The sequence below is a fragment of the Aspergillus versicolor genome (assembly GCF_001890125.1).
Source record: "Aspergillus versicolor CBS 583.65 unplaced genomic scaffold ASPVEscaffold_4, whole genome shotgun sequence".
NCBI classification, from domain to species: domain Eukaryota; kingdom Fungi; phylum Ascomycota; class Eurotiomycetes; order Eurotiales; family Aspergillaceae; genus Aspergillus; species Aspergillus versicolor.
Window position 1 is genome coordinate 37,523 of NW_024467527.1, and position 17,965 is coordinate 55,487.

Consider the following 17,965-nt stretch of genomic DNA (forward strand, 5'->3'; position numbering starts at 1 on the left):
TCAAGTACTTTAGACTACGTCATATGCTGCCTATCGTAAAATTGACTCCCGTTTCGGTGCTGAAGGAAGACTGGCCTCAAGTGAAAGTTGCTTCGACTTCTTGGAACTTGTACTGTTAATAACGTCGAGAAGGCCCAAGAAGCTGAATACGAGGATAACCTCCTGTTCGGGGGATTGTTTGTGCCTAGATAGTTTGTGCCAAGAATGGAACTTGAGGCTCTTGCCTGGATTGGAAGACTCAACGACTCCCCTCCAGTTTTCCTATCTCCTACTCGGTATTGCCTACTGCATGCAAGAAAAATCCCATTCGCAAGATTCCCCGTCACTTACACATCTACCGTTTCGAGGGTCTTGATTAATACAACATTACCTTAACTATTGCGACGTCAATCTGACCTATTCCTCCTGAATCTTGCAAACCTACTTCATTTGGACGCATGAACCATTTGCCCCCTTCGAGGTTGAATGCGGCGCCCTACCGTACAGGCCACTGCTAATCTGTTAAATTCTCACTCGTTTTTGGTCAGTAAAGCCCACGCCGTCGGCATTGCTTCCCATATTCATCGCACCACGGTCAGTTCATTCACGGCGTTAATGGCAAAAGAAGCGCCGAGAGAGACGGCTTGCTCAAGGATATCATCACCCCTCAGCGACTCTGAGAAGACTTATAACCAGCCGAAAAGAGGTAATGATACTCAAGATGTTCTCCAAAGGTCCCATGGAAGAGACCACACTGTGTCCCATCGGCATAGGCTTGGCCTCCGACACTATCCTGTTGACTCCCCACCTCTGAAGACTAGGTGGTTTTATGCGGTAGACTCGCCTAAATGGAAACCATCTTTCTTGGATCAAACAAAGGAAAATGTGAAACCCTTACCTACTCCTAAAAAATTTGTTCCTTTTACGCCGAAGGATTCTCAGTCCCTCGAACATGCATTCCAGCATTTGTGCAAGGTCGAGATAGAGCTGGAGAAAACACTTGGCGACCAGCCAACAGACAAGTCATGGGATGAAGCCGTCAACGTACCCGTCAACGAAGATTACCTTTTTGATGTGAACATAAATCGGAGGGAATTGGGCCCGGCCTACTGGGTAGGGCCTGTATATGAGGTTCGCCGAGGCACTTGGTTCTTTCAGGAAGGGTCTACAATCAAGCCATGTGAAGAGAATCTTGCAACGCAACTTGAGGAAGGGTATTTGAAGGTGAAACCGTGGCGCTCGACAGAGAACAGCCAGCGCGTAACCCAGCCCTTGACGACAGCAAATAGCCTTGGGCAAGGTTAGTCAATTATAGAAGATCGATCTACCAATCGTTCACTAACCATGCAGATGGTACCGGAAACCTGGCGCCTCCATCTGCCAGTGAAGCACGAAAACACCGCTTATTCGGCTCCTACATGAACAGTATTGTCACATACCAAGATTCTACAACAGCACTGCTCACGAGCGATGATTTTATGTCCAGGGTGAGTACAACTGTTTATCAAACTCTCGGTGGGTTACCAGGAACCAGGGTAGTACGTGGTTTTACTGAACCGAGGAGGTACAATGAGACCCAAGATAAGAAAAACTCCGATGAAGCATCAAGTAGCAAACCATGGCCCAACGTCTCAGGTGCACCAACCGGAAACGCAGCCGCCAAAAGAACATCAGAACTTTCGGAACCTGATATGTCGCAAACCGAATTCCCGCAGGGCACGGCTCAGTCCGAGACAAGACCGATTACAACATTGGAACGGCGCGTTTCATCGTTAGCTGGTGCTCAGGGCTCTGTTGATCTCGAAGAACAGGCGCGTAAACAAGAGGAACAGGAGATGGAAGATTTGAGAGAGGGGGATGACGAGGATAGGGAAAGAGAAATTGATCATCTAGTCCTGGTTACACACGGAATTGGTCAACGACTTGGCCTGCGGTTAGAAAGTGTTAACTTTATACACGATGTGAACGTCCTCAGAAAGACAATGAAGCGCGTCTATAAAGCGTCGCCAGACCTTCAAGCCCTCAATTCTTCTTTCCCGGATAAACAGAAGAATTGTCGCGTTCAAGTTTTGCCTGTGTAAGTTGAAGGGCCACATGCTCAATGCCGTTATATGGTACTGACCACTGCTCAGGTGTTGGAGGCATCTACTGCAATTCCCTTATAAAAAGGTTGGGCAAGACCGCAGAGAATTGGACCTAGCAGATGCAGATACGCTCGAAGACGATGTATACCCTGCATTATCAGACATCACGCTTGAAAGCGTCCCGGCCGTCCGAAACCTTATTTCTGACCTTGCAATTGACGTGCTGCTGTATCAAAGCAAGCACTGTGAGCAGATTTCTGCTATAGTCAAGCAAGAGTGCAACCGGATCGTCGAACTCTACATGAAGCGTAACCCTTCTTTCAATGGAAGTGTGAGCCTCTGTGGACATTCTTTGGGAAGTGCAATTTTGTTTGATATTCTTTGTTCCCGGGACATGGCGCCGAAGAAGACAGATGATCTAGACCAACCATCTTCTACTACCTCAGCATTTACATTTGAGTGTGAGGAGCTTTTCTGTTTAGGGTCTCCGGTAGCTCTATTTGAGATGCTCAAAGGCAAGACGATTGCTGGGCATCCTACCAAGGGAGATGAGTGTAATGGGGAAGAAGAAAGATCTAAGCAACAATCTACAACCCTAGGCACTGGAATCACCATTAACGAAAACCAGTTCGCCGTATCCACTCCAAAGTGCCGCCAACTGTACAATATATTCCATCCTTCTGACCCGGTGAGCTATCGCATGGAGCCCTTGATATCTCCGGCAATGTCGTCGCTCAAGCCACAGCCTTTGCCGTCGGTCAAACGGAGCATCTGGACCGCATCCGGACAAAGCCTTTCATTGATCGGTAGTCGTGTAGGTCAAAGTGTTGGGTCACTATGGACCAACTTCACTTCTGGTGTGGCGAGTAGTCTGTTGAACCGGAGCCTTGGTATTGGCCCCGAGGATAGTTCTTCACAACAGCGCTCGGATACCCGCTCTCAGACACGGCCACATACCTCGCTATCACCAGATGCCGGTGACCCGGAAAATCGAAGCCCTACCTTGATAGACCCGGATATAGAGACATTATACGAGGGGTTTCAAAAGGCCAAGTTAAAACGCGATAAAATAACTGCTGAAACAAAGACTGGGCGCGGTCCGGTGTTGCAGGAGACGGACCGCGGTCTAAAAAAATTGAAACTTGAGGAAGAGAAAGTGAGATTGTTGAACTCCAACGGACGAGTCGATTATAGCATACAGGAGTAAGTTCAGGCCCCGCTTTGATTCTGCCTTTGCGCATAATTCAGCATGGCCTAATTTGGTGAAACAGGGGGGCATTCGATATATCTCTAATTGCAAGCCTTGCCAGCCACCTTAGCTATTGGTCGGACGAAGATGTCAACCACTTTATGCTTTCACAGATGCTCTGCAGGAGGCGTATCCAAGCTTAGGAGCAACTAAATAAATTAATAGATGGAACGCCCAGCTGCGTTAGTTCATGGTATAAGTTATGTTATCCCAAGACAGGCCATGTGCTCCATTAAACATCGTTAAAACCATGACCCCGGAAACTTTACGAAAATACGGATGTCTCCATCGGAGGTCATCCATGGGTCCGCGAGTAGCGCATAACGTAAGTTGGAAAAATAGTGAAAGTATTGGGCATCATAATGAGATAAAATGGGTTCGACTGATCAAGTATCACCCTATTTAAACATATTCCTTATCATTAATGCATATAGCACCCACAACTTTACCAGCAACTATAGAACCACAGCCCTGAGCGCCTGTAAAAGGATAGAAAAAATAAATCCTCTAGAGACAACTTCAATCTGAAGACTGTCGAATACTTTGCCAAGAGCTTCGCGGCTAGCAACCGCTCCCATGACGCTGGTTATAGCCTGCGGAAGTCCCTTTTGGACAAGAATTCGACGAGCGGCCTCTCGCTGACGCTCCCTTTCAGAATTGGACATCGCCGGCGGCCAGGTGCTCAATTCTTCAGCTGTCGGCAGTGCGTTCTCACGGAGTTTAGTTAGATACGCCCCGACAGCCTCGTCTGTGCTATGACTGTCGATCATGGATCCCTGCAGTAAACCGCGAATAGTTTCTAGACTTGGGTTTCCCGGTCGAAGTATGTAAGATTTTGCCGCGTTTAACAATGTTCGGCGTATGTTCCATGCTGAAGATAGTGAGTATAATTCATTTATAACGGCAAATATCAGCTCCACTGCCATCCGCGTTTCATCTGCCGAGATAGGGCTTCCCTGGCGTTTCCGCGCGGCCGCTATCTCCATGGATTTCCTGTTCTCCGTGGGGACGACATCCCTATTATAATTATTCTCTTCTGTGAGGACGGCAGAACTGGCGGCTAGGCTGCTTTTATGCACCGAAGCAGCAGCGGGCGAGACCCGGCCACCAAGACCACCAACAGCATTTTCCTGAGAAGTGCGGGTTGGTACGAGAGTATTCAATGGTTCGGTGAGATGAGCGATCTCGATGGGTGTATTGGGGTCACTTGTATCACCCGAGCGCTGCGGCTGAGGTGAGAGCGCACCGATTGCTGTGTCGTTGCTTACCCTCAAATCCCCCCTTCCGGTTGAGATACCGCCATCCAGAGGTGCCGCGCTTTTCTGAAGTGAGTCGCGGCATCCCCTACTGTCACCACCTACACCTGGGCCAGCTTGTGTCTTTTTATTGGGCCCTCCGCCGAATACACCTGTGACACCCTCAAGAACAGCCTTGCTGCCACCAGAGACTCCTTTGGGTGCGTTTGTTAATACGCCCAAAACACCTTTGCCAACATTTTCAAACGCAGTCTGGCCTGGGAAAGCAAAGCCTGGCTTTACCGACGGACCTGTGGTATTTGCACCAACCCGTCCATCCTTTTCGAGAAATCGTCTCATAGTCACACTCTCGGCAAGGGGTTCAAGTCGAAGAGCGTCATGCAGATATCGTTCCAGGTCGTGTGCAAGAGCTTGCCGCGTTTGTCCCTTCCAAGATGGTATGAGTGGATGAGTGTCCCCAAAACGTAATTGATTCAATCTCGCTATCGTTCCCAAGGTCTCATGAATAGATTCAAAGTCCGCATATTTCTTAAATACCATCCACCCACTAGATCGTCCAGAATGAGGCTCGACTTGAATTAAATAGTCAGACGTAGGTTTTGATCGAAGGACCGCCGTATCTCCGGTTTCAAAGCTATCATCAACAGTTATAGATGCGCAGTGGAGAATTGAGGCTGGTGGAATATCAAAACTGTCTGAGGTGGAACTAGTTGGAAGCCCTGGGGATTGTCCAGACGGTGAGGTTATTGAGCTGCTCACTTCGCTGGAACTGACTTCTTGTGCTTTCTGAATCCCTTCGATCAATTCGGATTCTGGCGGGGTCCCTTCGTTACTTCGTGGGCCCGCGCAGCTCCCCATGCCGGCATCAGGAAGGGTGTCGCAGTTATGCGTTGAATCACCTGCCTCCTGTGTGTTGTCCTGCGTCACCTGTTCGGTATTATTGGGCATGTTCTGCGCTGCAATCATGTCGCTCAGGCGTTTGGCTTCTAGCAAGGCCTCCTCAGTTGCTTGATCTACTTTATTAAGTATCGAACCCGGGCTTCTCGATGGAGAAACAGGTTCTGCAACACCAACATCCATAGACCTTGAATGAGTTTCTGAGATTTCCCCGGAAACTTTGGCTCCTGTTACGCCATGGTTTCGAGCCCCCTCCACGCCGGCATCAATTGCACTCATTATCTCGGATTCGCCTTCGCTAAATAGATATGTAATCCAGCCATTTATAAATTCAGGCCGTGACATATTAGAGATCGTCGACTCAAGGACAATCCCACTTAGAACTTCCCGAAGGAAGTTTCGAACTGGGATACAATCGTATGCGCGGGAATCCAGGAATCTCGAAAGAATATCATCGGACATGGTCTTAATTTTTTCCTCTTGCTGCTGATGGGCTAGAAGACTCGAGAGGCTGCTCTCAGGATTCGATTCTAGGTATCGCTGCACAGCATCCTCCGCTGTGGCGGCAGGACCAGCTGCCTCAAATGCCGCGCAGAGCTCATTCAGAAATACGATAACCATAGAAGACGAATTAGTGAGGAATTCTAGGAAGGTGTCTGCCGTTCGTTTACGGTAGAGATGGGAGGAGATAGCGGAGACGAATTCAATCAATACCTTCTGGCATGAAATAGGGAACGTTGATTCAGATGGAAGAATCGGTTCATACCAGTAGCTTTCCAGTTTGGTAAGCGTATGATACAATATGTGGTGTAGGATCTTACTTCACGTAATCTCGCACCACCGCCTCGATTAATGAATGTAGCGCGGTGGCCGTCACTGGACCAACGGAGATGGATAGATTAACATCCATATCCAACTTGCTTTCCGTAGTATACTCCCCAGCATTGTCAACATTCGGGTTGATCCCAGTGCGTTGCTTGCTCTTCCAGTCAAGGACCTTATAGGCTATATTTAACGAAAGTTGCTTCCTGTTGGAGCTTAGGCTTCCTGATGGATGATGATTACTTGCGCCCTCCCACGACGAATGTAACGAAATACCGAGCGCGATGCCAATGAGTAGTATCCCAAGTCTACCCAAGATGATATATGTAGCTCCCATAAGACAAACTAGAACAAGGAGCAGCGATTCGTTACCGCATGTTGATAGGAGGTGTAGCATCCAGTCCGCCAGCTGTTGCATCTGCAAGCCATTCGAGTTGGCTTTTACCAATCGGTCATCCATATCGTAATTCACGCCGTGAGTGGAAGGGGGTTTCTCGACGGGTCGAGCTTGATCAGACTGAAACTCGTGTGAGGCATCGTTTGAAACGTCCATGTTCATTGGAATGGGATAACCGGTACATGAGCCGCAATCAATTCGTCAAGGCGTTGCATGCATTCAATGAGGTCGGCAGAATAGTATGTAGGATCCAAGGATCCAGAGGGGGGTGGGGCGGAAGGGAATTTCTATACCTCGGTGATCCTTAATAATGGTGATCCTTAATGGTAGTACGTACGAAGTAGTCGTAATGAGGCGGAACATGACCATTATTAAAGTATAGTTAGTTAGTTAACTAACATGATAATACTTACGTAATATAATACTTTCCGTATGTGGTATATGATCTACCGTGCCAGCAATGGACAGGCTGGATCTCCTTACACAGAACTCGGCCGGTGTACCTCCACTATAGGGAGTTACATCCTAATGATGTTTAATATATAGAGCTACACTCATTCAGTTACTCTTTGCCGATTCTAAGTATACTAGTTCGCTCGTCATTCCAAATCTCAGACTTGTAATGTCACGGTTGAATTTTCGAATATATCATTGCTTATGTTCTCAGTTTTTATCACTACACCTAGTAAATGCAAGACTGAACATGTACCTGCTATTGACAGTGAACCCCCCCAACGAAATAAAGCTGGAAGTTCCCAGTAAACAGGTGGAGATAGATATCCGCTATCTCCCGAGTCAGAGAATCCAGGCACTCAAAGCATATGTGGACTATGCCAGATGCAAAGATGGCGGTGTGGCCGAATCCATGTGGGTGTGAGCCGAGACTCTTGATTCAAATTGGCTATCATGCTTTGATGTATTTTGTATGGGAACCCTGAGCCACTAGGGTGGTACTGCCGGGGCTTGTGCTTTTTGAGATAGTTATGGTAGTAAAGGCAAGAGACCTGCCAACTTTATTGGCATGGCCTCTGATGTCCAACCAGTCCCCTGCACCTGCGGAAGAAAGATAATTGATATTGATGTTGGTGCTCACTCCGGTAGATTCCAGTCCACATGAAGCGATTGCCAAACCACCCGCCCAATCCGTGACGCAAGCAGAAAATACACCATGTAAGCCGCCTTTGGAGTTCAGATGCTTAGCGCTAACCTGAAGCCTCGCAGAGAAGGAGCCTTCTTCGGCGGAATATATATCCACATCACTAAGCAGAAAGTTGTAAATAGGGCTGTTGACTTGAATGCGATTCCAAACATGAAGAACCTGTTGTAACGGTGTCCTGGTCCCGTTTGACTCAGCCAAGGTATTTTGCGCCATGACCATGGGCGGTCGAGAGAAAAATGAGGAGAGAAAAGGGGGGAGAGAAAAGGGAGTCAATTTATCCAGATTCAAAGCATATGTGTGTATGTTTGTGTGTGTATATAATATGTGTGTGGAGACTGGAGGGATTTTTTATTGGAGACTCGTGAACACTTAACCCCATTGAGCAGGCAGAGGAAAGGCCCGGGCGATCGAGCGTCAGCCCCAAACCTCATTAAGCCTCATGTACTCCGTACTCCGTACACACAACGGTACCTGGTATATCACGTGATCAAGATCATTGTTCCTCTCAGCTCACGAAAACATACAACCTGACCTATCATATAACTGCGGATCGAAGATAATAAGACTTCTCGTCAATTCCTTTCAAGTATTCAGCCACGAAAAGCACGACCAACAATTATGACTTCGCGGCCTAGAAAAAGAGTTTCAGCGGCCTCTGATAACATTGTGGTTGATGACGAAGCTCCTCCTAACAAAAAGTCTAGGACCAATGCTTCACGCTTCTCGAATTCGACTGGCCCCCATAACCCCCATGGAATTTACACCAGAAAAGAAGACTCAAATGGAGATAGCTACTGGGAAATCTCAAAAATGCGTCGCATCACAATATCCTCGTTTCGGGGCAAAACCATGGTCAACATCAGGGAATATTATGAGAAGGATGGAGAAGAGCTTCCCGGGAAAAAGGTGAGCCCAGCCACATCTACATACCCACCCTAGAAGATATCTCTAACTGCCGCGCAATAAAGGGTATTTCACTCCCAATCGATCAATTTTCCGCCCTGTTGACTCTCCTACCTGACATCGAAACTGCTTTGCAAGAGAAGGGGGTATCGATTCCTCGACCAGATTATGTCGAGTTAAGTACAAACACTGGTAATAATGGAGAGAAGGGCTTGACTGACGACCTTCCGGGGGCTCGGCCCTCGCGAATGAATATTGAAGCCACGAGTGACGAGGATGAAAGCGAAGAATAGGGTTTACAAAGCGAAACTGGATGGGAGGTATAATTTTACTGTAATTTGAATTCCGCTCCAGTTTATTCCATGCAGTAACAGAGGCGCAAGCTGATTATTTGCTCTTACCTGTTTCTTATCTTTATACGTTGTTTTCCTTCAATTTAAAGCCAACTATACCATCTAATTACTTGACCATCCACCCGGGATAGCGCTGCATCGAATGGGGTTCACTTTAGCCAAGGTTCCCATAGGCTGCTCTACCTCTAGTAAGAAATGTCGGGCCCCATCAACAGATGAATGATTCATAATGAAGATTGTCTAGGGATCTACTTAGGCTGCGAACACTGCACTACTGTATTCCTAGATCGACAATTTTCATTGATTGTTGCCAAGCTGTTCATCCACCTAATATAACTGGAAGCCAGAGAGAAGGTGCCATGGTCCATGGCCATGTAACATCACTCCATAATTAGTTCAACCTAAGCGTTAAGTATGGCCGGGTTTTCAACACTTTACCGGTATTAGGGATGGAGTATTTGGCCAGCTTGATGCCTTTGTCCGATAGTAAGATGCGAGGTGCGGGGAGCTTTTTATTCGATTTCCGAATATTTGCCAGCCTTCCTAGGATTTCGTCTGATCTGTAAGTAGAAGAGTATAGTCGTAAATAACTAGAGATCCATTGACTGAAATTTGGCCATTTAGTGGCATTGACCCACATAGTTTCCATCACCACCTCCTCCTAGGAGACGAACCAAACGACACCAGTACGTAGTAGTAGACTAGTAGTCCGCCTCGTCGGTGCTTCTTCCTCGGATCCACCCAGCACCCCTGAGCCGTCTTTGCAGAATTCCCCTCAATTAAACTAATGTCGTTGCTTTTCTTTCGCTTGTCTGTGAATTGCATTGCGGCCGCCATCACCTACTTCTGTCTCGACTCCCAATGTCAGCGTTTTTTTGAGACTTAAATATCTGCTCCAAATGCGCCTTTCGGGTACCTACTTATTTTCGTTTTGATATTGCTAGTCCGTTGTGCCTGTGAGATACCACCGTTATTATTTGCAACTGGAGAACACCAACAACGCACCGAGCATTGACTGTTCGTCTAAAACCGAGGCTGGGATTGAGGTACAGACTGTGACTAAATATTTTGTCGAAATCCCTAAAACAGAAGGCAATGGGCCGTTCTGACGACACTTTCCGCTGTGTCGGGCCGTATTGAGACATTAAATTTTAACGATCTGGAAACTGTCAAGAGGACACCCCGCTGCCAATCCACACGCCAATTCACGATCTCTCTTCAGCACGGGATGTCTGATCCCATCAACCGCTATTATTGCAAGAAAGACTCAAGTTCCATAGTACGTCGTATACCTTCTATCCGGATGTCTTCGGAGAATTAGCCCAACTCACCCACCCCTCTCACCAGAATTCTAGCTATTATTACCGATATTAATTCTCAACCTAATAACTTTTTTTTCTTGCCAGACGGCAGTTGCCATTATCACAATCTCTAGCTGCGACTGAAGCTGCCACTATCCTGCAGACGCTACGAATCACCCTGGATCCCCACACGTCTTGAAGCGGATTGACTCTCCAGCTTAACTCCTTTTTCATTCCGCCACCCCAAAGTTATATTCAACGTCGGAAGAGGGCTGCCACGAAATCAAGCACTTTACCTAGGATTGGCTCATATCTATCGATTTTCTGCTTGCCAATACTCGCCTTCGGGAGCCTTTTCCCTTGCAATCGTTACATGTCCGGAACACGGTTTCTCGCAAGAAACAGTGGATGCGCTTAACCTTGAGCTGCTGACACTCAAAATGTCGGAACCACCCAGTGGACAATTTGCTAGCTCTCCTAATGCCACGGATGATGGCAATATCCGTGGGGGCCTTGGTAGCTTGAACCGATGGTCGCAGTCAACGACATCTAGCAACTTTTCGCCGAAATTTGTAAACCATCGGCGCCAGGAGAGTGCCCATAGGTTGCTTACTACAGATAATCATATCTCGCACAAGAAGATTCCGAGCTTAGAAACTAACCCCCAGGGTCGTTTCCCATATCAAACCAGTGAAGAGGATCAAGGTGCATTTACAAGAAATCATACTTCGCAGTCAGCTACCGAGCAGAGCCGCATGGAGATGACAGTGCCAGACCGGGTGGAACTAAACGTGCTGCCGAACTCATCCGCAAATACGACAGGCCCATCTTTGTTGCAGCCTGAGTTCTCACTTTTCGAGTCGGAGATTGTACAGAAGGAGCCACGATGGCAAAAAAATTCACCGGAAAGGGAGCTTTTTGAGCAGGTGCCAGCTGACTATCCCACCCACCAAACCTCCGACCACCCCTACAGCCAGAATGATAAACGGCGACAAGGTCCCTCTCAGAAGGCCATGCTCTCTAAAGCTCTGCAAAAGGCGAACACAGCTGTTCTTCTTGATAACGCAGCGAATTTTGAAGGTGCCATGGAGGCGTATAATGATGCATGTCAACTTCTACAACTAGTGATGCTTCGAAGCAATGGAGGAGAAGATGAGAAACTTAAGCTTCAAGAAATTGTAAGTATAGGCGCGTTCTTAGGTTGTAAGATCACAGCTCATAAACAACCAGCGCGACACATATATGATCCGAGTTACCGAGCTCCAGCGTATGGATTTTTCGTTTCGGAATATCGACAGCAAGGCGCTCCCTGAACGCCCGCTGAGCCAAGAATCGTATGGTGACTATGTTCAAACTATTCAGGGAGATGATCATGGCTTTGCTTGTGGAGACCCCGGCTTCGTAGAACAGAAATCACCCGCTACCCACAGGACAGTTTTGGAAGGGCCAGAGACATTGGTTCAGGCACACATTCCTCCAAGGCGCCAGTCATTGCTCCCATCAACTATAGAAGATGGCTTGCACAATCAAAATTTCTCGTCTATTGACACGAGTCGGGCGAATTCTGCACAGGCTATACCCCAAGGACAGCCGTTTTCACATAACCGTGAGAATTCTGGCATCGCCCCCGGCTTTTTGGGTGAATCTATTTTGGAAGAGAATGAGCGTTCTCTTACGTCTCGGCTATCGGAGCTATCGGTTTTGAGCGCGCAAGCCCGAGATATGAATGAGTCGACTTCGTGGCTGGACACTATAGATGAATCTGGCGCTTCTTCATCGCCGTCGACGCATTCAAAAGCGTCATCTGTATACTTGCGCCGCAGAAGAAGCACTCGCAACAGCCATGGTACGGAAGCTGAGTTTGATGCTGCTCTTGACGCAGCGGTGGAAGCTGCATATGATGAAGGGCTTGAACCAGCAAGCGGGTCGGAGGCGCAGGAAGATAATGACGATGCTTTTGCGAACGCTCGTCGCAATGTTGAAATCGCAAAACAGAAAGTAAGGGAAGCCGAGCGAGAAGCTGAGGTGGCGATGATACGGGGACGGGAATTGCGTCGAGCCCAGGAACAAGACAGCTGGGACAATATAAATGACTCGGGGCTAGATTATCTTGACGAGGAAGCGGAAGAAGAGGAACGATTGCTAGAAGAGATGACTAGGGGCTATGTCATGGATGATTTTGAGTTTGACCTCCAATCGAAGTCAGCACTTCCGCGTCAGTCTACTTCGGGCGGTCATCCGAGGAACACTTGGGAGAGCCCTGCTACAATTAAAACAATAGCAACAGGTGGAACGCTACCGCCCCTTGTGGAGGATGATACACTTCCTTACGAGCAGAGTCCGACTCAGCAAGGGGAGCCAGATCCCCCCCAGGCCTCGGCACAATCGACTTCTAGATCAACTCACGCACAAAGTGTACGTGCGCGAAGAATGTCCGGCCAAACTACGGTTGAACTCAAGATCGAGACCAGTGCTCGTTCAAGACCTGGATCGATAAATCCCGATATCTCTCAATCCTGGGACACGCTCTCAAGGGCCCCGGCACCATCAGAAAAAGAAGAGGACTTGACGAACCTCGCCCTACAATCAAACGGTATCTTCGACACAAATTCCTCGATAGATTCGACGGTGAACCAAACTAAGCGGGACGTATCCACTGGGTCCGTCAACGAAGAGACATCCTCCAATTTGAACCTTGCTAGAGAAGTAACAAAGGTTGAGGATGATGACACCTATGGAAATTCCAAAATGCTTTCACCGTCTCGCCGGCCGATGGGTAAGGTGCCCTCCGCGCCAGATAATTTGGGTAGGCCGCATCCAAGCACCTTGTCTTTTCGATCAAGAAATGTATCAGTGCCAAATCCAGACGTTTATACCGATTCCCCAGCCACACCCTCGATGAACGCATTCCCCACATTGGATTTCCAAAAGGGAATTGCAACAGCTTCGATAAATGCTTTGCCAACACCAACTGCTACTAATTTTGTCTCTAGCGGGCTGCCAAGCGACGGCCTCTATCTGTTTGACAGCTACATTCATTCGCCAACCAGCCCTGGCTCTCCCAACCCGCTTGCTACTAATTCACCTCTCCCGCTAGAGCCTTGTCCTGAGTCATTTCTCTTACGTCCGTTCTGGCTCATGCGGTGTATATACCAAACCATAGCCCATCCCCGCGGTGGATACTTGTCGACGAAATTATTCATTCCTCGTGATGTTTGGCGTGTTAAAAATGTTAAACTCAAAGGCGTCGAAGAAAAAATTTCGAACTGTGACCTGCTAACGGCAGCATTACTCAAGCTATCCAAAGTTGATATGTACGACGCTGATGCTGTTTTGGAAGAGATGCAAACATTTGAGAGTGTATTAGATCAGGTTCAAATGTCATTATCTAAGAAGATTGGGAGCGAAGTGGGTGTTCAGGGCGCCATGCCCCTTTTCAAAGCAGCTCAAGCGCTCGACGATGTCACAACTTTTGATGCACCACCGCCAAGGGTGTCAAACGGACCAAGCAAATCTTATCTAAGCTCTTGGCGGAAGCTACGGTCTAAGAATTCTGGATTTGGTGCAGGCTCAATGCCTAGCTCAAAGGAACCAAGCAAAGACCATTTGACAATAAGCTCACTTCCAATGACTCCAATACCGAATGCTCAACATGCCAGTCGAAATATATCACAGGTGCAGTTCAACGGACCGAACGCGAACTACATGAGTGCATTGGCCCGACTTTGCGATGCTGCTCAAGTTTTGGGTGAGTTAAAATGTGCACCGTATTTGCTATTGGGGTTACTGACACAGTGTTATTCTTTTTGCTAGACCAAATCGCCCAACAAGTTGAAGATCCGGGCCTGAAACACTCTTCTCAAACGCTTGTAGGGTTGGAACTCAGCACTCGCCACGCGGCTGAATTCTTTGGCTTTTACATATGCCGATTCGCGCTTAACGACATTGGTATAATGCTCGATAAGTTCATCAAGAGAGGTAGTGAATGGGTTCTCCTTTGAGCAAACACAGGTTGCTTTTATTCCTCTTTTGACGTTGCGCTTTCCTTTCACGGACCGCCACCTATAGCTATACCCCTGTGGCAGGTTGATCTTTTGGCTGGCATCTGGCAGTTTCTTATTACATTTATGATGATGACGCAACCCATCACGCTATATTTATGATAGTTATTTTGTCTACGCAATACCCCATGTCATGTATATAAGTTCCAATATATGTATACATAACTACGTCTCAATCATATCAGTTTCCGGTACGGCCATGTTGGCACCACCATGAATGCCTTCCGTCCGTGCCCCAGTGCCAATGATGGTACGAACGAAGATTAAATAATAGGAAAACCTACTGTGTAAACTGTAACATAAGAAAATAGGGGTATTCAGCTCGTTTACAAGAATGTGATCTCTCAATATTGCCCTGCGCCAGAGAGTTTTACTGAATGTGAGTCGGACTGACTCCTTGGAGGTACTCATCCGCCTTCCTGATGATTTCCAGAATGAGTACTTGAAGTCACTCGACATCGCATCCTCTTCCCTGTGCTAGGGACTACTAAAGTAGCTTTTCAAGTCAGATTCTGAGGTCCATTCTCAGAAAATTTCCCCCGAAGACCTGAGGCAAATTTGACGGCGCCGTTCTGCGTCACGAAGTATTTCCGCAGATAGCTTGAGACTTGGCGCTAGGTGTGCGTACCGGTCGACCTCTGTTATCACGCTAGATATAATACTATCGACGCGGAATGTAGAGGGCAGTAAAGCCGCGAGTGCAGGAGACATAGTTGCGCCCATTATCAGTAGTGACTGGGATACCATTGATAGAGCACCTTGCCAGAGATACGGGAGATGGCCGTCACGATGACTAGTCACATTCTCTAGTTGGCATAGGGTAGCCTCTAAGCAACGTCGGCAACATTCTCTTACCCATGAATCGCCGGATGTCTGCTCATTCTCAAAAACTGCTAGGATATAAGGCCGGTAGATGATTGTTCGGCAGGCGAAGTACCGAAGTCGGAGGACAGTTTGAACGGGCTGCGAAATGGGGGTGTGGGATAGAGGAAACCGGACGGGTTGGGGAAGACCGTCGTACCATTGGGATAATTGGAAGTCTAATTCCGACACGATTGGTGCTAGGGAAGTGAGCGTGAGGGTGTCGTCCCTCTGGTAGATCATGTGGCTAACCCGATTGAGTAATCGCCTCAGGGCAATCTCAGCTAGGAAGTACCAGAGTTCGTCATGACCAACACGGTTGGCAAGATTATGTTTAGAATTTTCGTCGTTCTCACCTGCATCATCGTCGTCATAATCCTCATCATCCTCATCAAATTTCCCCGGAAGATCGACGAGCTCCTCAAAATTCACAATTCCAGAGTGCGGTAGATCTAACTCAGCCAAAAGATCACTTTCATATAGGAGGGCATTCCAATATACCCTCACACTTAGCTCCCGCCATTGGATAGGAACACGAGATGGGTTGCCGAATAATAACTGTAACTTGATGCTGGCGTTTGATAGCAATGTCCATGCTTCAAGTGGCCGGACCAAGTAAAATAAGTAAGCAGCTGTTAGGATAATACATTGGGCGGCAGCTATAGAGTTGCGCATAATGACAGACGGCAGAAGATTCCATGCCGCCATAAAATATGAAAAACCAGGGGGATTCTTGTCCGTCGGTACCAAAGCGATACTGCCGCACCGGGCAGCACAGCCAAGAGCAAAAACCAAAAGAGCAACGCAACTCTCTGGACCTTCTCTGAAACTAAGAGAAACAGCCGCATTATAATATCGTGGCCATGTATATGGATTAACACACGCATACCAAACGTTGACTAATTCAAAGAAGGTTTCGATATAATCCGGGGCGTGGGACAGATCAAGCGCAGTGGGAGCATCCATTCTGAGCGGCTCACGGGCCATTTCTAACTGTAGTAGCGTTTGCGGATTATATGGGCGAGCCACCAAGTCCCCAATCAAGGGCCAATTCAAAAGATTAAGTGCCGGGGTGGTGTGTACTTTGGGCATTGTTGATATGCTTGTTGGCGGGTTTGCCCATGAGCCGAGTCCGACAATGCAGGTTGTTCTTCCAGGTACAACTGGATGCCTAGATGATTTCGCCACGGCGTCATCGCTTCTAATATTGATGTCGTTACTTGTTGCGGGCGAAGCCGAGGACAGCGTCAAGCGAGCATTTTCTGCTGCTAGGCTAGTCTGTAGTAGTCCCTCGATTCTTGTGAGCCTTTCAATGATCAATTTATCCCCAGCATCTAGCTTTATGCCGGGTTCTCTGTAGACACACTCGGCATCAAGGTCAGTGCAGAGTTGGCACTTTGGGCGTGCTCCGTTGCACCTAGTTTTCCGTAAACGACATATTTGACACTACTTTGTTTATACTTAATGGTTAACAATGCTTAGATAGATGACCATTAAAAAAAAAAAAAAGGGGTGGTGAAAGCAGGCAAAGCTCATATTCAAAAGTGTGCGAATGATCAGAACAAGTGCAAGTCAAAGACGATAAGGATGGAGGACAGTGAAGATACATACAGCAATAGTAGCACGTCTTCGGGGGTATTCAGTGGCTTCGGAACTGGGGCGCTTTTTTTTGTCCGCCAACTCATTTAAAACCGTTGGTGAATAAGAGCTGAAGGATAACTCCCTGTCCCTCTCCGGGGAAGTAGACATAGTTTCGGATGTGGAAATGATTAGTATAAACACAGACGGAGCAGGCCGCTGTGGAGGAGTGCAAGCCACTTTATATACGCAGGCAAGCTTTGTGTGTCAACAAAATCACTGGCCATTCGTACCGTTGCGCTATTCAAAGCAAGTGTCCAAGCTGTAGTGCTCCTAGCATTTTTGGTTAAGAACCCCAACGCGTAGGATATTTTGAACACTTCAATTAAGCCTTTGTCGTATCGGTGAACGCCTTGCGCTGGGGGCAGAGTTCGGTAATCGAAACCAAATCGACAACTGGGTGAGTAGTGGTTCTAAATCGTCCTCGAAACAGCGAGAGAAATGGAATAAAGGGAAAACTTCTGGAATAGGCGTGGCACGGATACTTGAAGAACCCTCGGCAGTAATGAATACCGTATGGAAGCTAACCACCATGTACGGAATAGGAATAACCCAGGGCCCTCCTGTTTGCTCGGAGAGGAGATGGTATGGCCTCGAGCCAACAATTATGTGCTGGTGACTCATGATTGCCCCATGTTCCCCCCGCCTTTCAAGGCTCTCTTAAGCTGTATCGGCCTTCTGGTTGAGCGGGGAAGCATCAATGACGGCGGTTTGTTTGGGTTCCTGTACGGACCGTTGACCCCACGTGAGAAGATGGCGGGGCCACTGTGCGATGTACTTGAGCACTGCGTAGCGAGTACTACACTGGTGTCGTAAAATTCCAACCGAGAGCAATGATAAAATCAACTCTGGCACGATTACCTGTACCAAACTCAAGCATCAAGCCTGGCCGAGGCCCTTGTTTCAGGCGGCCGGGGTTCGTTTATCATACCCTTCGAGATACGGTCTATCGTCCGTGGTGGATGCTCAACGGAACGATCCAATTTAATTTGGAGACGAGAATCC

General features: G+C 47.8%; 7 protein-coding genes across 7 annotated transcripts; 3 read left to right on the forward strand and 4 right to left on the reverse strand.

Annotated features, from left to right (window-relative positions):
• The first annotated feature begins 577 nt into the window (after positions 1-577).
• ASPVEDRAFT_40528 (DDHD family phospholipase) lies at positions 578-3,772 on the forward strand. Its single transcript, XM_040812172.1, has 4 exons — positions 578-1,279; positions 1,330-2,056; positions 2,112-3,266; positions 3,335-3,772. Exons 1-4 carry the CDS (start codon positions 595-597, stop codon positions 3,453-3,455), a joined length of 2,688 nt encoding a protein of 895 aa, XP_040666767.1. The 5' UTR covers positions 578-594; the 3' UTR covers positions 3,456-3,772.
• On the reverse strand, positions 3,519-7,031 carry ASPVEDRAFT_603453 (PX domain protein). The gene is made up of 2 exons (XM_040815522.1): positions 6,287-7,031; positions 3,519-6,237 (listed from the first exon to the last, which is right to left on the reverse strand). The coding sequence occupies exons 1-2, from the start codon at positions 6,844-6,846 to the stop codon at positions 3,768-3,770; spliced, it is 3,030 nt and encodes a 1,009-aa protein (XP_040666768.1). The 5' UTR covers positions 6,847-7,031; the 3' UTR covers positions 3,519-3,767.
• A 145-nt stretch (positions 7,032-7,176) lies between these two features.
• On the reverse strand, positions 7,177-8,256 carry ASPVEDRAFT_40530 (PaaI family thioesterase). The gene has a single exon (XM_040812173.1). The coding sequence runs from the start codon at positions 8,054-8,056 to the stop codon at positions 7,589-7,591; it is 468 nt and encodes a 155-aa protein (XP_040666769.1). The 5' UTR covers positions 8,057-8,256; the 3' UTR covers positions 7,177-7,588.
• A 41-nt stretch (positions 8,257-8,297) lies between these two features.
• ASPVEDRAFT_40531 (transcriptional coactivator p15/PC4 family protein) lies at positions 8,298-9,419 on the forward strand. Its single transcript, XM_040812174.1, has 2 exons — positions 8,298-8,749; positions 8,812-9,419. Exons 1-2 carry the CDS (start codon positions 8,462-8,464, stop codon positions 9,037-9,039), a joined length of 516 nt encoding a protein of 171 aa, XP_040666770.1. The 5' UTR covers positions 8,298-8,461; the 3' UTR covers positions 9,040-9,419.
• Positions 9,420-9,848: 429 nt separating this feature from the next.
• Positions 9,849-10,525, reverse strand: ASPVEDRAFT_40533 (uncharacterized protein). The gene is made up of 2 exons (XM_040812175.1): positions 10,506-10,525; positions 9,849-10,378 (listed from the first exon to the last, which is right to left on the reverse strand). Exon 2 carries the CDS (start codon positions 10,242-10,244, stop codon positions 10,020-10,022), a length of 225 nt encoding a protein of 74 aa, XP_040666771.1. The 5' UTR covers positions 10,245-10,378; positions 10,506-10,525; the 3' UTR covers positions 9,849-10,019.
• Positions 10,526-10,840: 315 nt separating this feature from the next.
• Positions 10,841-14,213, forward strand: ASPVEDRAFT_130354 (uncharacterized protein; the record flags this gene model as incomplete). Its single annotated transcript, XM_040806715.1, has 2 exons — positions 10,841-11,578; positions 11,631-14,213. 2 exons carry the CDS (start codon positions 10,841-10,843, stop codon positions 14,211-14,213), a joined length of 3,321 nt encoding a protein of 1,106 aa, XP_040666772.1.
• Positions 14,214-14,986: 773 nt separating this feature from the next.
• Positions 14,987-17,071, reverse strand: ASPVEDRAFT_129248 (putative C6 finger domain protein; the record flags this gene model as incomplete). The annotated part of the gene is made up of 2 exons (XM_040806620.1): positions 14,987-16,768; positions 16,934-17,071. 2 exons carry the CDS (start codon positions 17,069-17,071, stop codon positions 14,987-14,989), a joined length of 1,920 nt encoding a protein of 639 aa, XP_040666773.1.
• Positions 17,072-17,965: the final 894 nt, after the last annotated feature.

Coding starts and splice junctions, on each gene's coding strand:
- ASPVEDRAFT_40528 (XM_040812172.1), top strand. CDS start 595: ATGGCAAAAGAAGCGCCGAGAGAGACGGCTTGCTCAAGGATATCATCA. Junction 1,280..1,329: donor AGCAAATAGCCTTGGGCAAG/GTTAGTCAATTA, acceptor CTAACCATGCAG/ATGGTACCGGAAACCTGGCG. Junction 3,267..3,334: donor GTCGATTATAGCATACAGGA/GTAAGTTCAGGC, acceptor TTGGTGAAACAG/GGGGGCATTCGATATATCTC.
- ASPVEDRAFT_603453 (XM_040815522.1), bottom strand. CDS start 6,846: ATGAACATGGACGTTTCAAACGATGCCTCACACGAGTTTCAGTCTGAT. Junction 6,238..6,286: donor GTGGTGCGAGATTACGTGAA/GTAAGATCCTAC, acceptor CAAACTGGAAAG/CTACTGGTATGAACCGATTC.
- ASPVEDRAFT_40530 (XM_040812173.1), bottom strand. CDS start 8,056: ATGGCGCAAAATACCTTGGCTGAGTCAAACGGGACCAGGACACCGTTA.
- ASPVEDRAFT_40531 (XM_040812174.1), top strand. CDS start 8,462: ATGACTTCGCGGCCTAGAAAAAGAGTTTCAGCGGCCTCTGATAACATT. Junction 8,750..8,811: donor AAGAGCTTCCCGGGAAAAAG/GTGAGCCCAGCC, acceptor CGCGCAATAAAG/GGTATTTCACTCCCAATCGA.
- ASPVEDRAFT_40533 (XM_040812175.1), bottom strand. CDS start 10,244: ATGTCTCAATACGGCCCGACACAGCGGAAAGTGTCGTCAGAACGGCCC.